Genomic DNA, 18,360 nt, shown 5'->3' with positions numbered 1-18,360 from the left:
TCCTTTTCTTGTCGTGTGTTCGATGGCGGCTCACAAACCAAGTACTGTAGGCGCCACCTGCTGTATCGGAGAGTGTAAATACGCAAGTGTACCCGAGTACGGAGAGCAAAAAATATGAGAATGTGAATAGCGGGCGAGTGGGGGACGGGGGCAGTAATCATTCCTGAACAATGTGCAGATCAATAGTGACTAATGTGAAAATGCCCTTAAACGCAAGTTTTCACAAACACAGGATATGAAAGTTTTTTCAAAATGATTATGGTAGTTTTATGTTGAAGAAAGTTTCAAAGAAAAAAACAATATTTACAAACAAATCTGTTCGGATCCTCGGATCGGGCACCTTCACATGTTTTTACACCAACGTCCACCTAGAACTTTTCCCATAAGTAAGTGACGTCTCTGTAAGATCCCGAAGAACGCTGTAAGGTTTTCAGATTGATTGAAGTGAGGTAGAGAACACGCAAGCTGCTGACACTCTCAAGCTCAGGAGACAGGCGGGAAGCCGCGTGTGTCCGTCAATCTGTGTGTGTGTGTGAGTGTGTGAGTGAGTGAATGTGTGAGTAAGTGTGTGTGTGTGTGTGTGTGTGTGTGGGTCAGGGATTCCCCTGATGAGATTCAGGAGTGTGCCATTGTTCCACCGACGGCATTCTAATGTCTTTCTCCCCCTCTCCTCTAACAAAAGCAATAGAATAATCCATTGGTACGGCCTGGACAATGGGGGGGTTAAGGGGTGGGTAGGAGGGGTAAAGAGTTAAAGAAATGAAGGAAGGAGGGGGGGAACCCTGCAGGGCAAAACCGGGTGGTGTGTGTTGGGGGGGGTGTCATTGTTGTGTGCAGGTCAGGTTGTGTGTGTTTTTTCAGCGGTGAAGGAAGTCGAGTGAGTGAACGAATGGGAGTGAACGAGGGGTGGAGAGACAGAGAGAGAGAGAGAGAGGGAGAGAGAGAGAGAGAGAGAGAGAGAGAAGAGCTTTACTGCCGCTCTCACACTCCCTCAGGACGACTCGCACAGCTGACTCTCTGAGTTTTTGCGAGACTGAGTTCGACTCACTCACACACACACACACACACACACAGACAGATACACACCGTCCCAGCCATGGATTGTCCCGCGTCCCGCTCAGGACCCCCCGGATCTGTAGCACGCTCTGGATTTTAACCTGCACTCGTCTGGATTTGGATTATTTATCTCTATAGATCCCATTTCTATAGATTTTTATTTATTGGAGGAGGACGACATGCACACGCGCGCCCAGTCCCGCAGCTGCGACAATTACCTGAGCATAAAGGTGAGACACGCCGCGTCACGTCCCGCCGCATTCACGCCAAACCCGAGTACTGCTGCGGGTCCTAGTGTTTTGTCGGTCTGGTTATATGTGTGTGTGTTAGAGCGTTTCTACGATGCACTTGGAAAACTTTTCTGTTAGCAAAAAAAGTTTCTCTTTATGTATATATATGAGTTTTTAATTGGTATTTATTATTAATTATTTATCGTGGAATTTCTAAACAGACATGTTTTACTTTTGTCATACATCACTTCATCAACATGTCATCGGTCTGTCGTGTGTGTGTGTGTGAGTGCTGTGTATATCCTTTTATCTCCCTGTCCCCTACCTAGGGAGCCTCCTCCTGAAACAAGGTCATGACAAGATCTGCAGATACGTTGACGTTTCCATGACGACAGTATCACGTCATATATCGCGATACATATCGCGTACCTGATTACCATCACATGTCTACGGCCAACTTTTTTTCCCACGGTTTCTATAAACACGTCTGCGGAATAAACAAACACAGAAAGCTAATAAACGTAGTTCCGATGTTTTTGCGTTCCGTCAGCGTCTCGGCGGGGGTCGGATCTCGTCCCTTTTCCGGCTGGTTTCCGTCGCAGCGTGTTCGTATCTCAGCAGCGATTGGATCAGAGATTAGAATACTTCTCATGTTCGTCCAGTAAACATAATTTAAAGAAAAGAAAAAAAAAGTAAGACAGACACACTGTGGGAATTACCCAAACTCACTGAGTGACAAGCGTTGCTGGATCAACAAGGGGGCGGAGCTTGAGCTAAATTTGACGAACATCGTTCCGAACACCAGAGTTAACATTCTCGAGTTGGAGTTAATGCGCAACAGTTTTAATCACGGAAAGTGCCGAGCTACATGCTTAGCTAAAACATGGATTGTTTAGTAGCTAAACAATTGCATGTTAAAGTCATGTGATTAGGATTTAACCTAAGCTCCGCCCATTTAATTTGTATGCCTTGTTCGGTAAATAGTTACATTTGATATAGTAAAGTATGTTTTGCTTTTCACATCATGTGTACACATAATGCTAAAAAAGATGCATGCAAATTTAAAATACAGTTTTGTTTATTTGTTTGTTTGTTTGTTTGTTTACTAATTAAACCTCATTTCTTCTCTTTCTCTGTTCACATTTCTGCTGCGTTTGCGCCTTCATCGTCGTGGGTTTGCATTCACACTGCTGCTCAATCCGTCACATCCTGAAGTCTCTTCAGTGACCACTCCACCTCACACACACACACACACACACACACACACACACTACACTTCATCATTCAGTGCAGCAGCCTTTGTTGCTCGCTTTCCTCCAGAGAGAGCGTCCACTCTATCTACTCACACTCCCCCATCCGAACGATCCGAAACCTTCAGTTGAACACACACACACACACACACACACACACACACACACACACACACACACATTACAATAGCCACTGAAGTGCTACTTGAGTGCGAAGTGGATCCTTCAATCAGAAAGTCGTAATTGCCTCCGTCCCTCATACAGTCGTATCCCGTCCATTTAATGTGTGTGTGTGTGTGTGTGTGTGTGTGTGGGCCTGGTGGGGAACATCTCATGCACTTTGCATTTTTATATTAACAGTCTTTTATAAAATGCTATACATATGAGACTAAAATATCAGATGTTATTATTGTGAAAGTCGTATCGTATATATTTTGTATAATTAAATATTACAGTCTCGTCTTTGCACACGTTTGCGTCTTGATACACGTCAGTGCTCTTAATTTGTGCATCCGTTTCCTTTAAACGGGACGCCTAGTTTGAAAGTCAGCTTCCGGACCGTCTTTGATCTGTTTCGGGTCATGGTTATTGCTTTGGTTGCCAAGGTGACAGGCCACGCCCCTGACCGCAACAGCAGTTTCGGAGGCTTTGAAGCTGACGTGTTCCTGCGTTCTGATTGGTCCGAAGGTTACACTGATGATTTCCTCAATGACAGCAGAGGGATCACAGGTGTATGTTAAAATTAATACATTATCGTTTATATGGTAACGGATCAGACACTACACATTAACGTGCGCGATAATTGTCGTTGTGGTGACTTTCTGTTCAGAGAAATGCATTTATTTAGCATTTATAGAAGATGTCTGTGTCAGTGAGATGTTTACGCTTCTTGGTGGTTTTTCCTTAAAGGACCTCGTTGCACAATCAGGAACTCAATTGCTTCTTAGAGCATGAAACGGATAAACACTACGTCATTCTGTAATACAGATCGTCAACAGGTTGCTGTGGCGTAGGAGGAATAAAACACCCCAGGAGAATAACTCTATCTCTCTCTCAGTAACCCTCCTACACCGTCCTTTCCCTGCCTTCGGTATTTGTCTCTAATTGCTCGGACTTCAAGTGACTTTTTGTTTCCAGTGAAAAGCTCCATCGCTCGGCCGGTTTCAATGCTGCGGTTCTCACGTTACTCCGAAACAACGTGGTCACAGAGTCACGCACCGCTGGAGGTCTGGAGCGCCCCGGCTTTGGGTTTCTGACCCCCTGCATCCACCTGCTGATACTGAGAACCTGTCTAGAATGCCAAAGACACACATAGGACAACGGTGTGGGAGACATAATACGAAGTCAAACCGGGAGTTGTGATGATCATTCTAGCGAGTGAAGGAGTAAAAGCACAGCGCGGTTTTGAGACGCTTAGCTGCAGTGAAACATCTGAACGGTGCAAACGTTTTAAAGAGGGCTGTAGTACTGTGACTGCCAACTCAGGGTGAGGTGGCTTAAAACCCGCTGCTGTCGCTCCCGTGAACATCCAGCGAGTGGAACACCTGGAAGAGACACATCTGTCTGTGGGAACTGTACACACGATTTGGCAGAGCAACTTACATTTTGTCTCTTTATACATCAGAGCAGTTGAGGGTCAATGACCTACTTTGTGGTCCTGGGGTTTGAACTTGGAACCTTCTGACCATCAGGCCACCACTTTAACCACTGACCTACCTCTGCCCCTGTCCACCTCCTGCGCATTACAGGAACAGGAACTGGCCACATCCCACGTACAGTCCTGACCTCGCTCCAAGTCATTTCCACATTTCGGAAACGGCATTGAAGGAGTTCTAGAGGAGCCAGCATTTTAGATATAAAGCAGGCAGTCGGATCATGGCTTTGGCAGACTAGAGCACTAGTGAAATGATGGGATTAGTGCATTAGTGTAGAGGGCCGCTAGCAAATATAGTCAATGACTAGCGCTTGTTATAATACAACTGATACGACACTGAAAAGAGAGACACAAGCAAACAGAAACAGTTCGTGCAAATAAGAGATAGATTTTGCATAAACTTGCATGAATTAATCTTCGGCGATACTTCCAGGTTTTCGCAATACGTGCACAATTCATCTACGCCAAAATCTTAGAGGGACAAACCATTCGATCAACCGAATCTTTAACCCTGATTCAACCCTCTACACAGTTTTGTGTTCTGTGTGTATGAGTAAACTCAAGTCATTATCTCACTTCCCAGTTACAACCCCCTTATTGAACTCTGAATTGTGTCCTCACATGAAAAGCTCTCCAATGCTTTAATCTTCTTAGCGGTCTGGTGATATAAAGTTGCTGAGCAGTCTTCTGAGAAGATTACAATCTAGAACGGTTCCAGAATGTCAGACAAAGGATCTCGAATGGTTTCGGATCAGCTCCAGGACATCAGAGAGCTCGGGGAACCTTCAGAAGGTTCCTCGGGGTCAGAAGGTTGTACAGATCTTCTGAAGAATGTCTAGAATTGTAAAAAAGTCACAGACGTGTTACGGATCTTCAGAATCTTCAGAAGCTTTTCATCTTCCAGAATTGTTCTGGAGCTGCGAGGAGCTCCAGGATCCTCTGTGGAACACCCTGGGAGGAACGTGTCCGTACTTGAGCCACTTTATTCATCTCCGTGTCTTTTTAAGTCCTCCTTCAAACAAGACGCTTCTGAGCCTGATGTTTGGTCTACGCTGGCTTTTACAGTACGTCTGTGTGTGTGTGTGTGTGTGTGTGTGTGTGTGTGTGTGTGTGTGTGAATATGCATGCGTGTGATCTGTAAGTAAGTAAGGATTCACTCAGGACTCTGACTGATTGATTGAGGTCAAAGGTCGGCACCGTATCCCCGACCCTGTGAACGTCTTCCTGATCAAAGCGGGTTCTCTTCGGTGCGGTTCTCATCCCTGGCGCCAACAGAACCTGCAGAACCGTTCTCAGAGACATTTTAAAAATACGTAGTGATGACTTTCCTGCAATTGTTGTCCTTCCTCCAGTAAATAGCACTGAGTTTTCCTCCTCCCTGTGGCATGCCGTTTAGCACACACACACACACACACATTACACCAAACACACACCGAGGTGAATGTGGGACTCTGACTTTTGTCTGAGAGTCACGATGTTGTTATCACCTCCAGATTTCCACACAGCGACGTAACCACGCGCGGTTTTGGAGCACGACACATGCTGCATCTCAAAGGGTGACGTTAACGCTAAGAGTCGATGATAACGAGATAAACGCTAAAGCTAGCTCACTAGCCAGGTTGAGACAGCCAATAAAATTGGTGGTTCAATTGTGAGTGGCTTTCAGATTCATCACTTTGAGAATCGAGAGAGGAGCTGAGTCTTGGTCTCAGATTGGTCGCTTTGAGACCCGAGTCGAGTTAGGGTCGTCAGCTTCTTAAAACACTTGTATGAACTCAACCTTTGGCTCGTTGTCAGAGTCGGGGTCAGAGGTCACGGCCTGAGCGGCGGAAAATCCTGGAGAAACTCAGACTTTCCAGCGTGGTTGTGTTATTGTCCAGACCATGACGTCACCTGACAGGTGTTTCCTCTGACATGCGCTAAGTGTACAGGACATGGCCTGCAACCTCCTGACATCCTACTGTGTGTGTGTTTATGTGTGTGTGTGTGTGTCTCTTGTCTCACAGGGAGGGTCGGAAAGTCAATGCCACTCACATTCACCATCGCCAAAACAAATAGAACACTGTAGCGAGTTTTGTTTGACTGTCTTTACAATAACACGGGACAGAGACAATCAGAGACAAAAGGTGTTTAAATGAAATGTGTCAGATAACCCATCAAACACAGTTAGAGGAGACTGAACGTGCGCTACAGTTACGCTAGCTAAAGGAAATCTGAAGTCAATACGTTCTTCACAAGCTTTTTGCATTCTGACAATTAAAACCAAAGCCCCGCCCACTGCAACACACTGTTTACCTGTTTATGTGTGTTAGGACTCAGAATCGTTGGACAGCTGTATCCAGAGCACGCTGTCGTCACTGTACGCTCCGTTCGGGGTGACGGCGTCCACGGTGCTGCTGCAGCTCTTCAGCGTGGTGGAGCGTCAGTACGGCGGAGACGGCCTGCGCTGCCTCATCGACTTCCTCCTGCCCGCCAAGAGGATCTTACACACCATCCAGAAAGAGAGCTGCGTAAGCACACACACAAACACACACATGACTAAATTAGGAAAAAATAATTAATTAATTGATTAAATTATGTCCGATTATGGTATTAAAAGGTAATAAGTTAATAGTTAATAGTTAATAAATTAAGTCATATAGTACACTACACCTCAAAAGTTTGGGATTACTTTTTACCTCCAGGGTCGTTCCTTATTTTTATTTCAAAACAAACAATAATCTCTTCTGAACAGTTGATATTGAGATGTATATCTGCTCCTTCTGCTCTGTAAAGCTTTATAACGGCTCTAATCTGAGGTTCTGGTTGTTAATTGGTGATTTCTGAGGCTGGTGACTCTAAATGAACTTCTGCAGCAGAGCTCAGTCTTCATGAGAGACAGTTTCATCATCATGGAGCTTTGATGGGTTTTACAAACACACTCGACACAATACTGTTCTTGTGAGACCTGATCCAGAACCGCTGACCTTCATGTCTTAGAATAACACCTGACTGTTGCTGATGTTGTCATTACGTAATTACAGAATGACATATGTGTTATTTCATAGTTTTAAAATCCCCAATATTGTTAAATCATTAACAAAAACAAACCAAAAAGAATTTCAAGTGATCCCACACTGAGCGGTAGTGTACGTGCAGGAGAAGCTCGACCCATAACTGCATTATTGTGTGGACGAGTCCAACTTTGATAAGTTCGATTCAGTACAGTTTCAGTCAGACTGGCATGTTTAAATTTAAATAGTCAGGATAGCTGATTTGTGCGGTTGTTACAAACTAACTTGAAACTACATCGTAAAACAGTAGTAATCAATCGCAACACTTAACCTTGTTTTTTCTTAATTAGAGGTCACGAAGTTGCCCTTTAATAAAAGTGTAAATTGTATCCTTATTTTTTTAATGTATCCTCTGTGAGAAAAAAGACTTACACAACATCATAATAAAAAATTCAAAGCATGGACTCAGGTGTTCAGGTGTTCAAGGAGCCGAGTTGGGTTGTGGGCGTGGCCAAGGTTTGTGTAACTGCCTGTTGCAACATTGTTGCCTGTTCCTGTATTAAAGAATCAGCAGACTGTAACCGGGAGGTGTAATCCCGAACAATTAGGAGATTAAGAAAATCTTTAAATATAGTTTCAGTTTCTCATCTTGAAAGTACAAGGTTATCTGTTTTAGCTCTCAGAACATACAGAGAGAAATTTCGAAAGCTTACAGAAACGCTCAAATCGAAATCTGTGTGTTTCACTGTAATATTGTACAGCTATAATCCTTGCTTACAAAAAGTCCCTTACTACTAGTGCAACACTTTATTAATACCGTTCCTGTTTTATGTCCCTCAGCTACGTTTTAAAGGTCTGCTGCTGTACCACGAGGGCTGGCCCCTGTGCATCCATGAGAAGGTTGTCCTGCAGCTCGCCCCTTTGCACAAAGTGCGTCTGAGACAAGGCGACTTCTACCTGCAGGTGGTGCCTCTGGGCCGGAAGGCCGCCAAGCTGGTGATAAAATGCCTGGCGCGGAGCGGGCGTGCCCTGGCCGAGATCACAGTGCCTGAGGGAATGTACCCCCGAGTCTTCACAGCCGACTTCCTGCAGGATGTGACACGTGAACGGAACCTGCAACCCCTCCAGAACTGCCTGCTGAGCACCGGCTCTGCCGTGTACCGAACCCCCTGGAGGAACGTGGTGAACCCTGTGTGTGTGAGAAACGCCAACGAGGGCATCATGCAGCCGGGGGCGCTGAGCATCGGCCACCTTGGCACCTGCAGCACTCACGGATCCACGGGGACGCTGGACAGTCGGAGGAGTTCCAGAGACTCGCTGGTCTCACAGGGAGCCGATTCGACAGTGTCTGAACCACTTCTGAGCCGCAGAACCAGCGACACGTACACAAACGCTGGCACGTTGCCCATAGAGGAAAAAGTCCTTCGCTCTGGCAAGGATGTCGAGGGTGGAAAGGAGGAAAGAAGGAGAGGAGGAAATGCCAAGTGTCTCTCCTTCAGCACAGATCTCAGCACGCCAAGACGGCGGCAATCCAGAGACTCAGCTATTTTCGAGACGCGCCGTCTGTTTCGTAAGTCGTACATGGAAGCTTTGCAAAACCCCATGAATCTCGGCTCAAGCTCCGAGTCAGTCCCGGAGGAAGGTAGCGAGCCGGTGAACGAGATCGAGACCAGGCCGAGATGTGACTCGGACACACAACCGGCAAGGCGAGGTTCCCTGCACCGCCGCCTCTCACCCCTCCTCCCACTGCAGCGCAGCATCAGGTCCGAGAGGCGCTCCAAATCTCTGGAACGGTCCGGTAAAGGTCCCCGGACGCGTTCCTCCTCGGGTGAAGGATCTCCCAAGAAACTGATGAACGGCTGTGCGATACGCTTCGGCAGACTCGACCTGGAGATGGCGTTTTACAGCGCTGAGAGACGCGGCAGCAAAGGAGACTCAGGTAGATACCGCGCTCCACTAAAACACATACCACATCAAGGACAGCCATAGTTAACGCTAATGCAGGCAGTGAAGGTCTCCGTATGACATGTAGCTGCAATTCCGCCATGTTGTTGACAAACCTCGTCTTCCATTATTTTATATTGTTAATCAGCACAGATTTTAAATTGGTTAAGATCCTTCTTTAAATCTTATGCTGTAATAAGACGCACCTGCCGTGTATACAGCAGTGGATAGAGTGTATTAAACCGCTCATTAAGGTGTGTCTGCATTACCAGATGTCGCGTTTCAAATCAGTGTAGCCTCGGGCTCTGAAAACCGGCACTCATGTTTCATGACACGGTGAGGTGTGTAATTATCAGCCGTGGTGTTCTTCTGACTAACACACCACTCACTTTCTTTCACACCACCACTATGATGGTGTGTGTTTTCAGAGATGCTTTTGTGACAGGCACGCCCCATCCCTGCTGATGTGAGGTTTTGCACACACACATACACACACACACACACACACACACACACACACACATACATACACAGGTTTTTCTTTCCCATAAGGGTGAGCACATTGAGTGAGTTGCTAAGGAAACATACCGTTATTTCTTTTTCTAGCTGTTGGTGGGGAAAATGCGGGCGGCAGTTTGGATCACTGACTGACATGAGAAAGAAAACCAAAACCTGTGGGTGGGAAAAGGTATCAGCGGTTAGGACTATGCTTTAGAGTCAGGGTGATGTATCAGAGTCAGGACAATATATCAGTGTCAGGCCTGTGTTTTAGAGTCAGGACAATATATCAGTGTCAAGACTATATAACAGAGTCAGGACTATGTTTAAGGGTCAGGATAATAGATCAGAGTCAGGAATATATATCAGAGTCAGGACTAGGCCTTAGAGTCAAAACAACGTATCTTGAGTATCAGGACAATAAATCAGATTGAGGAGTGTGCTTTAGAGTAAGGACAATGTATTAGAATCACAACCATATATCAGAGTCAGGACTATGCTTTAGACTTCGAACGATGTATCAGAGTCAGGACTATGCTTTAGACTTAAAACGTTGTATCAAAGTCAGGACTATGATTTATACTCAGAACAATGTACCAGAGTCAGGACTATAATTTAGACTAAGAACAATGTATTAGAGTCAGGACTATGATTTAGACTTAAAACGATGTATCAGAGTCAGGACTATGCTGTAGACTTAGAACGATGTATCAGAGATAGGACTATGCTTTAGACTTAAAACGTTGTATCAGAGTCAGGACTATGATTTATACTCAGAACAATGTACCAGAGTCAGGACTATAATTTAGACTTAGAACAATGTATTAGAGTCAGGACTATGATTTAGACTTAAAACGATGTATCAGAGTCAGGACTATGATTTATACTCAGAACAATGTACCAGAGTCAGGACTATGATTTAGACTTAGAACAATGTACCAGAGTCAGGACTATGACTTAGAGCAATGTACCAGAGTCAGGACTATGATTTAAACTTGAAACGATGTATCAGAGTTAGGACTATGCTGTAGACTTAAACAATGTATCAGAGTCAGGACTATGCTTTATACTTAAATCTGTATATCAAAGTCAGGACAATATATATAAGAGTCAGGACTATGCTTTAGACTTAAATCTATATATCAGAGTCAGGACAATATATATAAGAGTCAGGACTATGCTTTAGACTTAGAACGATGTATCAGAGTCAGGACTATGCTTTAAACTTAAAATGATGTATCAGAGTCAGGACTATGCTTTAGACTTAAACGATGTATCAGAGTCAGGACTATGATTTAAACTTAAAACGATGTATCAGAGTCAGGACTATGATTTAAACTTAAAATGATGTATCAGAGTCAGGACTATGCTGTAGACTTAAACAATGTATCAGAGTCAGGACTATGCTTTATACTTAAATCTATATATCAAAGTCAGGACAATATATATAAGAGTCAGGACTATGCTTTAGACTTAAATCTATATATCAGAGTCAGGACAATATATATAAGAGTCAGGACTATGCTTTAGACTTAGAACGATGTATCAGAGTCAGGACTATGCTTTAAACTTAAAACGATGTATCAGAGTCAGGACTATGCTTTAGACTTAAACGATGTATCAGAGTCAGGACTTTGATTTAAACTTAAAACGATGTATCAGAGTCAGGACTATGATTTAAACTTAAAATGATGTATCAGAGTCAGGACTATGCTGTAGACTTAAACAATGTATCAGAGTCAGGACTATGCTTTATACTTAAATCTATATATCAAAGTCAGGACAATATATATAAGAGTCAGGACTATGCTTTAGACTTAAATCTATATATCAGAGTCAGGACAATATATATAAGAGCCAGGACTATGCTTTAGACTTAGAACGATGTATCAGAGTCAGGACTATGCTTTAGACTTAAACGATGTATCAGAGTCAGGACTATGATTTAAACTTAAAACGATGTATCAGAGTCAGGACTATGATTTAAACTTAAAATGATGTATCAGAGTCAGGACTATGCTGTAGACTTAAACAATGTATCAGAGTCAGGACTATGCTTTATACTTAAATCTATATATTAGAGTCAGGACAATATATATATAAGAGTCAGGACTATGCTTTAGACTTAAACAATGTATCAGAGTCAGGACTATGCTTTATTCTTAAATCTCTATATTAGAGTCAGGACAATATATATATATATATAAAAGTCAGGACTATGCTTTAGACTTAAACAATGTATCAGAGTTAGGACTATGATTTATACTTAGAACAATGTATCAGAATCAGAACTATGCTTTATACTTAAATCTATTTATCAGAGTCAGGACAATATATATAAGAGTCAGGAGTATGCTTTAGAATCAGGACAATATATCAGAGTCAGGACTAATCTTTAGAGTCAGGACAAGTTTAGAATCAGTCATTCCCTTTCGCTTATTATTCCATTCACATGATTCTTTCTAGTTCAGTGTTAAAGGTTGTTTCCCTCCCCACACACACACACACACACACACACAGACTCAGGTGAATTCCCCCCGAGAGCACCCCCTCCTTCCCTTTATAGCTCAGAAAGTCCGAGGTTTTCCCACAGAGTCAGGAGGATCGGATGACTGGACTGTGAGAGGCTCAGTGCGCTATCGATGCCTGTTCTGCCACCATCACCGCCGTTCACTCATAATGACTGCCTTTGTGCTGTGTTCCATTCGGGAGGGTGAAGAGAAATCCTCCTTACACACACACTCACATGCACACACACACAATCACACTAATTATGTAAGATCAATTCTATCTGAAATCTAACGATCTTTGAAGTCACACACACACACACACACACACACACACACAGACACACACATACACATTATTCTGAAGACAAACGTCCCTTGCGTTTGTCCGCTAGGTAGACAGCGAGGTCATCTGAGTTTACTGAGAGCTCCATCCTGGACATTTAGTCAAAAACCGCGCGTTCAAGACCAGCGCCATTAATTAATTAATAAACAGAAGTGTGTGTTAAGATTTAATGTAGCTATGATATACTAATGTACAGGATGACTCGCTACAGGATGACAAGGATGACTTGTACCTGTGTTAGCATTTGTTAGCATTTATTTATTTTTCATAGAGTCGGAAGGCGGGGATTTTAGCATCCAAACAGCATCATGTGACCCAAGTTTGACCGGCTTGATTGGCACTGTGTTGTTTCCTGACACTAACACATGGAGGTTCATTTGCTGGTTGTTTTTATGGGTATTCAATCTGATGTACCGTATGCTAATGCTAATGCAAATTAAGAGTATTATTTGTTTTAAAATAATGAATAAGTTATGTTGTTTTATTGTCTTCATGGAGCTACAGTCTTTTACGGTCTTTCCGGATAGCATCAATGACAAAAGCGTCTGGTTTCAATTTAGAATCGATTCACACTTATCGAAAAACAATCGATTAAAGACTGTAAATTTACGAACAATAAATTATATTAAATCAGCAAATTCCTTTAAAACACGCCATGGCTTTTACGGAAAAAAATACGAACCACCTCTTTTTTCCGCAAGGTCCTCGCAAAGTTCTCTGTTTTTGCCTGATTGTTTCTTTTTATATTGATTTTGAGTTAACGCAGCGCCTGTATTATCGCCACCTACTGGACTGGAGTTTGGACAAGAAGATGAAAAGTAGGAATAATGAAGGGATAAAAGATTATCGCTTTGTATGAGACATAAACATTAATGGCAAACAGTAAAATTTATTTTTTCAATGATTTGCGAAAGTCTTATAGGTCGAAACGCGTGTGTGTGTTAATGTTCCCGTTGTAATACAGCTCAGATCCTGAATTCTGTGTTTCCTGTTTCGCTCCTTTTTCAAGCGCACCGTTTCAGTGTCTGTGACTTTAAAATGACCCGGCCCCGGATGTCCCCTTGTGAAAGTGCTTTCTCTTAACCAATCAGGACACAGAACCCGGAATCATTTATTTATTTTTTATTTTCAGCGTGTCCTCTGTATATGTAAGAGTTTTCATTTAGGACGAGTTCACCTCGGATATCAACATTACGAGGTCTATATTCTTCACACGCTTATTCACCAGCGCGTGACGTCCTCCAACTCAAACATGCTTTCACTGGCTCCTGGTAAATGGGAGGTTTTTTTTTTTTTTTTTAACTTGACCCTTGGAGAAGATTTGTGTCTTTTTTAGTCCCTGTGTCTTGGCTTGTGTGAGAAAGCGGAGGCGTTTAGGAAGTGCATCAGTAGCAGCGCTACAGATCAGACAGGAAGCAGAGCCGGGGGAAGACAATAGGGGCGACAGTGAGGGGGACAGAGAGCGGGACCGCGGGGAGATCGCATTTATACAACCATACACAAACTTCTTCTCTCTCTGAGCGCATGTATAGCCTTTTCTTTCCCTCTGCGCTTTCTAAAATAGGCTTTAAATGAAGAATAACCTAAACCTGATGACTGAGGAGCTCAGAATTCACATCTCTACTCACTACAGGGTGATGTCATGATTTACTATTATATAATAGCACTATAGTTATACTTATGTTTATATGCTTTGGTGAGATATTGTAGGTATTTTTAGATCGTATTTTAGCTGAAACTAAAGATTGAATCTTTACGAATGAAAGTCGAATATTGGAGTAATAAAAAACTGATGGTTCATAAGTATTAGAACGTATTGTGTTTCTATGATTGTAGGTGTGAAATAACTTAAAATAACTTTTTGCTTGACTTGAGCTACGACGTGTACTGTGCGTTATAGAAATCATATTTTTTATTATAAGCACTAATATTCACCGAATTTATTTTTCTTTATGTTCTGTTCTGCTTTTTTAATGTAGATGAAGAAATCGTATAAACTGTTCATTGCATTGAAACACTGATTTATAGAGACACACACGTGTGTTGTTTCAATGTTTGAGAGCTGGAGATGTTACTCTCGACTGTGTAGAGTTCAGGAGAAAGTTCAGGAGCATTCCTCAGGCTGAAGCCACGGGGCACACACACACACACACACACACACACACCAGGTGGAGGTTACCACTCTTATCTGTAATATATAGTGTTTGTGTGTGTGTGTAAAGTCAGTGCGTGAGGCAGGTGCACACCTGGTGTGTGTGATGAGTCAGTGTGTAAAGCAGGTCTTATCTGCACCTACATGAACCTACAGTGTGTGTGTGTGTGTGTGTGTGTGTGTGTGTGAGACCCCATATCTTGTCTACACTGAGGTCATGTCAGCCTGTGTTTACATCCTGTACCCCTATGTAGAAAAAATTGTGTGTGTGTGTGTGTGTGTGTGTAAAATTCTTTTTGAATTAAATAAAAAGTGTTAGCTTCAATCAGTGCTAGGCCACGCCTCCTTCACTGAGACTGACACACACATAAGCCACGCCTCCTTCAGTGGCACACACACATGTCCACTCTCCCACATAAGCCACGCCTCCTTCACTGAGACCGACGCCCACTCTCCCACATAAGCCACGCCTTCTTTCCATCTGAACGATGACTTCCATATCTTGAAATTTGAATTGTAAATATATACCTGTGTGTGTGTGTGTGTGTGTGTGTGTGTGTGTGTGTGTGTGTAACAGGTCTTCCCGCCTCCCCCGCCGTCTCCGAGTCCAGGAGGAGCAGCAGTGCTGGTGAAGACTCTCCTAAAGTCTCATCTCGATGTTCGTCTGTCTCGGCTCCGCTCATTATAGCTCCTCCTTCTCCTTTACCTCCTCCTCGCTCATCAGCGCCCCCTTCAGGCTCTTCCAGTCCGGTGCCATTAACTCTCACACACCTCAACACCGAGCTGCTGGCTTCAGGAGCGGTCTCTCTGCCCGGTGAGTGACACAGAGACACAGAGACACAGAGGGAGCTGAAACAGGACGAGTGAGACACTTGTCCATCTCACTCAGGTCTCATCGTATTCCATATTAATTAGAGCAGTTATTACACTTTAATAGTTTTACCAAACATAACTATCATATTTATAACTTCATAATAACTTAATTAACTAATCGTTATTAAATATCATTATGCTTTTACACGTATTAATAACATAAATACTACTACTGATTATAGTAATAATCTGTCTCACATTCTTTATTTCTGTCCCCCTCTCTCTCTCTTTTCATACCTCTGTCTCTATGTCTCTCTGTCTCTGTGGTTCTTTCTCTGTGTCTCTCTGTGTCTCTCTGTTTCTCTCTCTCTCCTTCTATCTGTCTCTTTTTCTTTTTTGTCCTTCTGTCTCTCATTGTCTTTCTCTGTCCCTCTGTCTTTTTCTTTCTCACTTGTTTCTTCCCTTTCTCTGTGTCTCTCTGAACCTTTCTCTCATTTCCTTGCCTCTATTTCTATTCTGTTCCTCTGTCTCGCATTTTCTCTCTCTCCTTGTCCCTGTGTCTCTCTTCACCTTGTTTCATCCATTCTCTCACTCTTTATATCTCTCAGGTAATAGAGACCGCAGTGGACGCTCTGTCCTCCAGGTGTGTATGAGGAACCGAGTGTGGACAGACGAGCGATTCACCTCCAAAGATCTCACCTGCCTACTGGGATACTACTTCTCCACTCTCCGGTGAGACACAACACACACACACACACATACACACACACACACACACACAAATTCCTGTTTGTAAAATGCACTCAGCCATTAGAAGGCTACGGAGGGACACTGTGTGTGGGAGGAGTTTGAGTAACACATAATCATACACACACACACACACACACACACACAATAATCACCATAGACCTTCTTGTGATGACATCAGGGAACTTTTTAGCAATAATTCTCTGGGATTTGAACTCACGCCCTTCAGGTGACTAACACACACACACACCTCGACCCTTACATGTAGTCGTCTGGCTGTGTGTGTGTGTGTGTGTGTGTGTTTGAGACGTGAGTGTCCTTACTCTCACACAGGAAGTACTCTGCCTCACACAGTGAGTTTTGTAGTTAGCTATAAAAAGGCAAACCGACAAGGATCTGTGTGTGTGTGTGTGTGTGTGTGTGTGTGTGTGTGTGTGTGATAGACAGTGTGTGAGTAGTAAATGATAAACCTTGATGTTATCAGGAAGGAGAAGAGGGATCTGGGTCTCACAGTGCTGGTGGACTCGCGAAGACAGCAGGCCAGTTCTACGGTCCTCTCAGCTCTGTCTCAGCTTCAGGTGAACACACACACACACACACACACACACACACACAATCAGATGACGCCGTCCCCTCGTCTCTGAGACAGCTAATAAATTCCCGATCTGCACATTTTCCAAAACTTTGTAGAAACGTTCATCACGTATATCTCGCGCATCACGTATGGCCCCGCCCCTCGTTTCAGGCGCTAGGGCGCAGTCTGTGTTTCTGGCTCACACCCACATCACCCTCCAGTATGTTTCGTCTTCTCACATATTTCCACTCAAGTCTGTCCCGAGGCGCCGGGCTTGTCCTCGCTTGTCCTGGGATCAGAGACGCGGCTCGGCGATCAGACAAGCATGCAGCCGGCTGTCAGAGTCAGAGCGCTGGTGAAGCTCAGAGCGTTCCTCGTAGCCCGGGGTCATCCCGTCTGATCCGCGTCACGCCGACTCCTGCACCGTTACCGTGACGCCTCACAACACCCGAACGCACCCACGCACGTCTTGACGTCTTCTCACAGCATCAGTCACGTGTAATAATCACCCCCCCCCCCCTCTCTCTCACGCAGGTCTCTCTGCCTAACGCACTTTACTCGGTGCTGTTCCTCACCGACAAAGAGGCGTCCGTCAAGCTGGAGAGGGAGCTCCCCGTTCCGGTGAGTCTACATACACCTGCCTTTTTCTTTTTTTACTGTACAGCGCCACCTAGAGTGGTTTTCCATTCCGGTGAAGAAGAAGAGTACAGAAGTTATTACAGCATTATAAACCTCACTCAAGTCACACAATAGACAATCTCTATACAATCTGTAAACAAATCGAATATGAAATGTTTCTGCTCAGATCGCGTGTACACCGTCCCTTTCTTATTTAAAAATAATATATTAAAATATTCTAGATTTTTTTTTCTCGCAATTACCAGACTTTTTACTTTTTCTTGTATTTTTGAATCGTAAAATAATTGTGACTTTATTTCTTATAATATATTACATAGTGTATATATAATATAATATACTATGTAATATATTATAAGAAATAAAAAAAATTTAAAGAATTGTATTCTTGTATTCATGCAATCATGACTTTCTTCCTTGTAATTCTGACGTCCTTTACTCTTGGCCGAGATAATAACTGACCCAGAGATCGTCTGTCAGTCTGTGTGTCTGACTGATGGGCATCGGATGATGATGTCGTTGGATTTACATGCGTGGAAAATTAAAGAAATAAAAAAAAGCTGAAGTTGTAAAAATGAACTCAGAAACCTAAGAAATAGTTTAACTGCATGAAATAAAGTAATTCTGAGATCTAAAGTCATAATTTTGAAAAAATAAAGTCAGAATTTTTAGCAATAATGTTATAATTCAGAAAGATAAAGTTGTAATTCTAAGAAATAAAAACAGAATTTAAAAGATGAAGAAAGAATTTTGGGAGATTAAGTTGGAGTTTTAAGAAATAAAGCCGTAATTAGAAGAAAAAAAAGTCAGAATTTTAATACTTGAGATTGATTTAAAAAAAATAACATCAGAAAAAAGACAAATTAAGTTAAATATAAAGAAATAAAGTTTGCACATCAATACAGGCTTTAATGTTGAAAACAGGTTAGGAAATAAAACACAAACACGTGTGAAACAAAA

At 43.1% G+C, this 18,360-nt stretch overlaps 1 protein-coding gene across 2 annotated transcripts in view; it reads left to right on the top strand.

Annotated features, from left to right (window-relative positions):
* Nucleotides 1–995: 995 nt before the first annotated feature.
* The window catches only part of zgc:158766 (uncharacterized protein LOC100009641 homolog), a 32,663-nt gene continuing 15,298 nt past the window's right edge, over nucleotides 996–18,360 (top strand). For both annotated transcript variants that reach the window (XM_053487581.1, XM_053487580.1), the window contains exons 1-7: nucleotides 996–1,286; nucleotides 6,503–6,700; nucleotides 8,024–9,122; nucleotides 15,208–15,444; nucleotides 16,052–16,175; nucleotides 16,675–16,768; nucleotides 17,299–17,385. In XM_053487581.1, coding sequence (XP_053343556.1) covers nucleotides 1,236–1,286; nucleotides 6,503–6,700; nucleotides 8,024–9,122; nucleotides 15,208–15,444; nucleotides 16,052–16,175; nucleotides 16,675–16,768; nucleotides 17,299–17,385 — 1,890 coding nt within the window. In that variant the 5' untranslated portion in view covers nucleotides 996–1,235. The remainder of the gene's footprint in view (nucleotides 1,287–6,502; nucleotides 6,701–8,023; nucleotides 9,123–15,207; nucleotides 15,445–16,051; nucleotides 16,176–16,674; nucleotides 16,769–17,298; nucleotides 17,386–18,360) is intronic.

Source organism: Clarias gariepinus, chromosome 26 (assembly GCF_024256425.1).
Source record: "Clarias gariepinus isolate MV-2021 ecotype Netherlands chromosome 26, CGAR_prim_01v2, whole genome shotgun sequence".
Lineage (NCBI taxonomy): Eukaryota > Metazoa > Chordata > Actinopteri > Siluriformes > Clariidae > Clarias > Clarias gariepinus.
The sequence above is the reverse complement of the archived record's forward strand: the minus strand, read 5'-3'. Positions and strand labels throughout refer to the sequence as shown.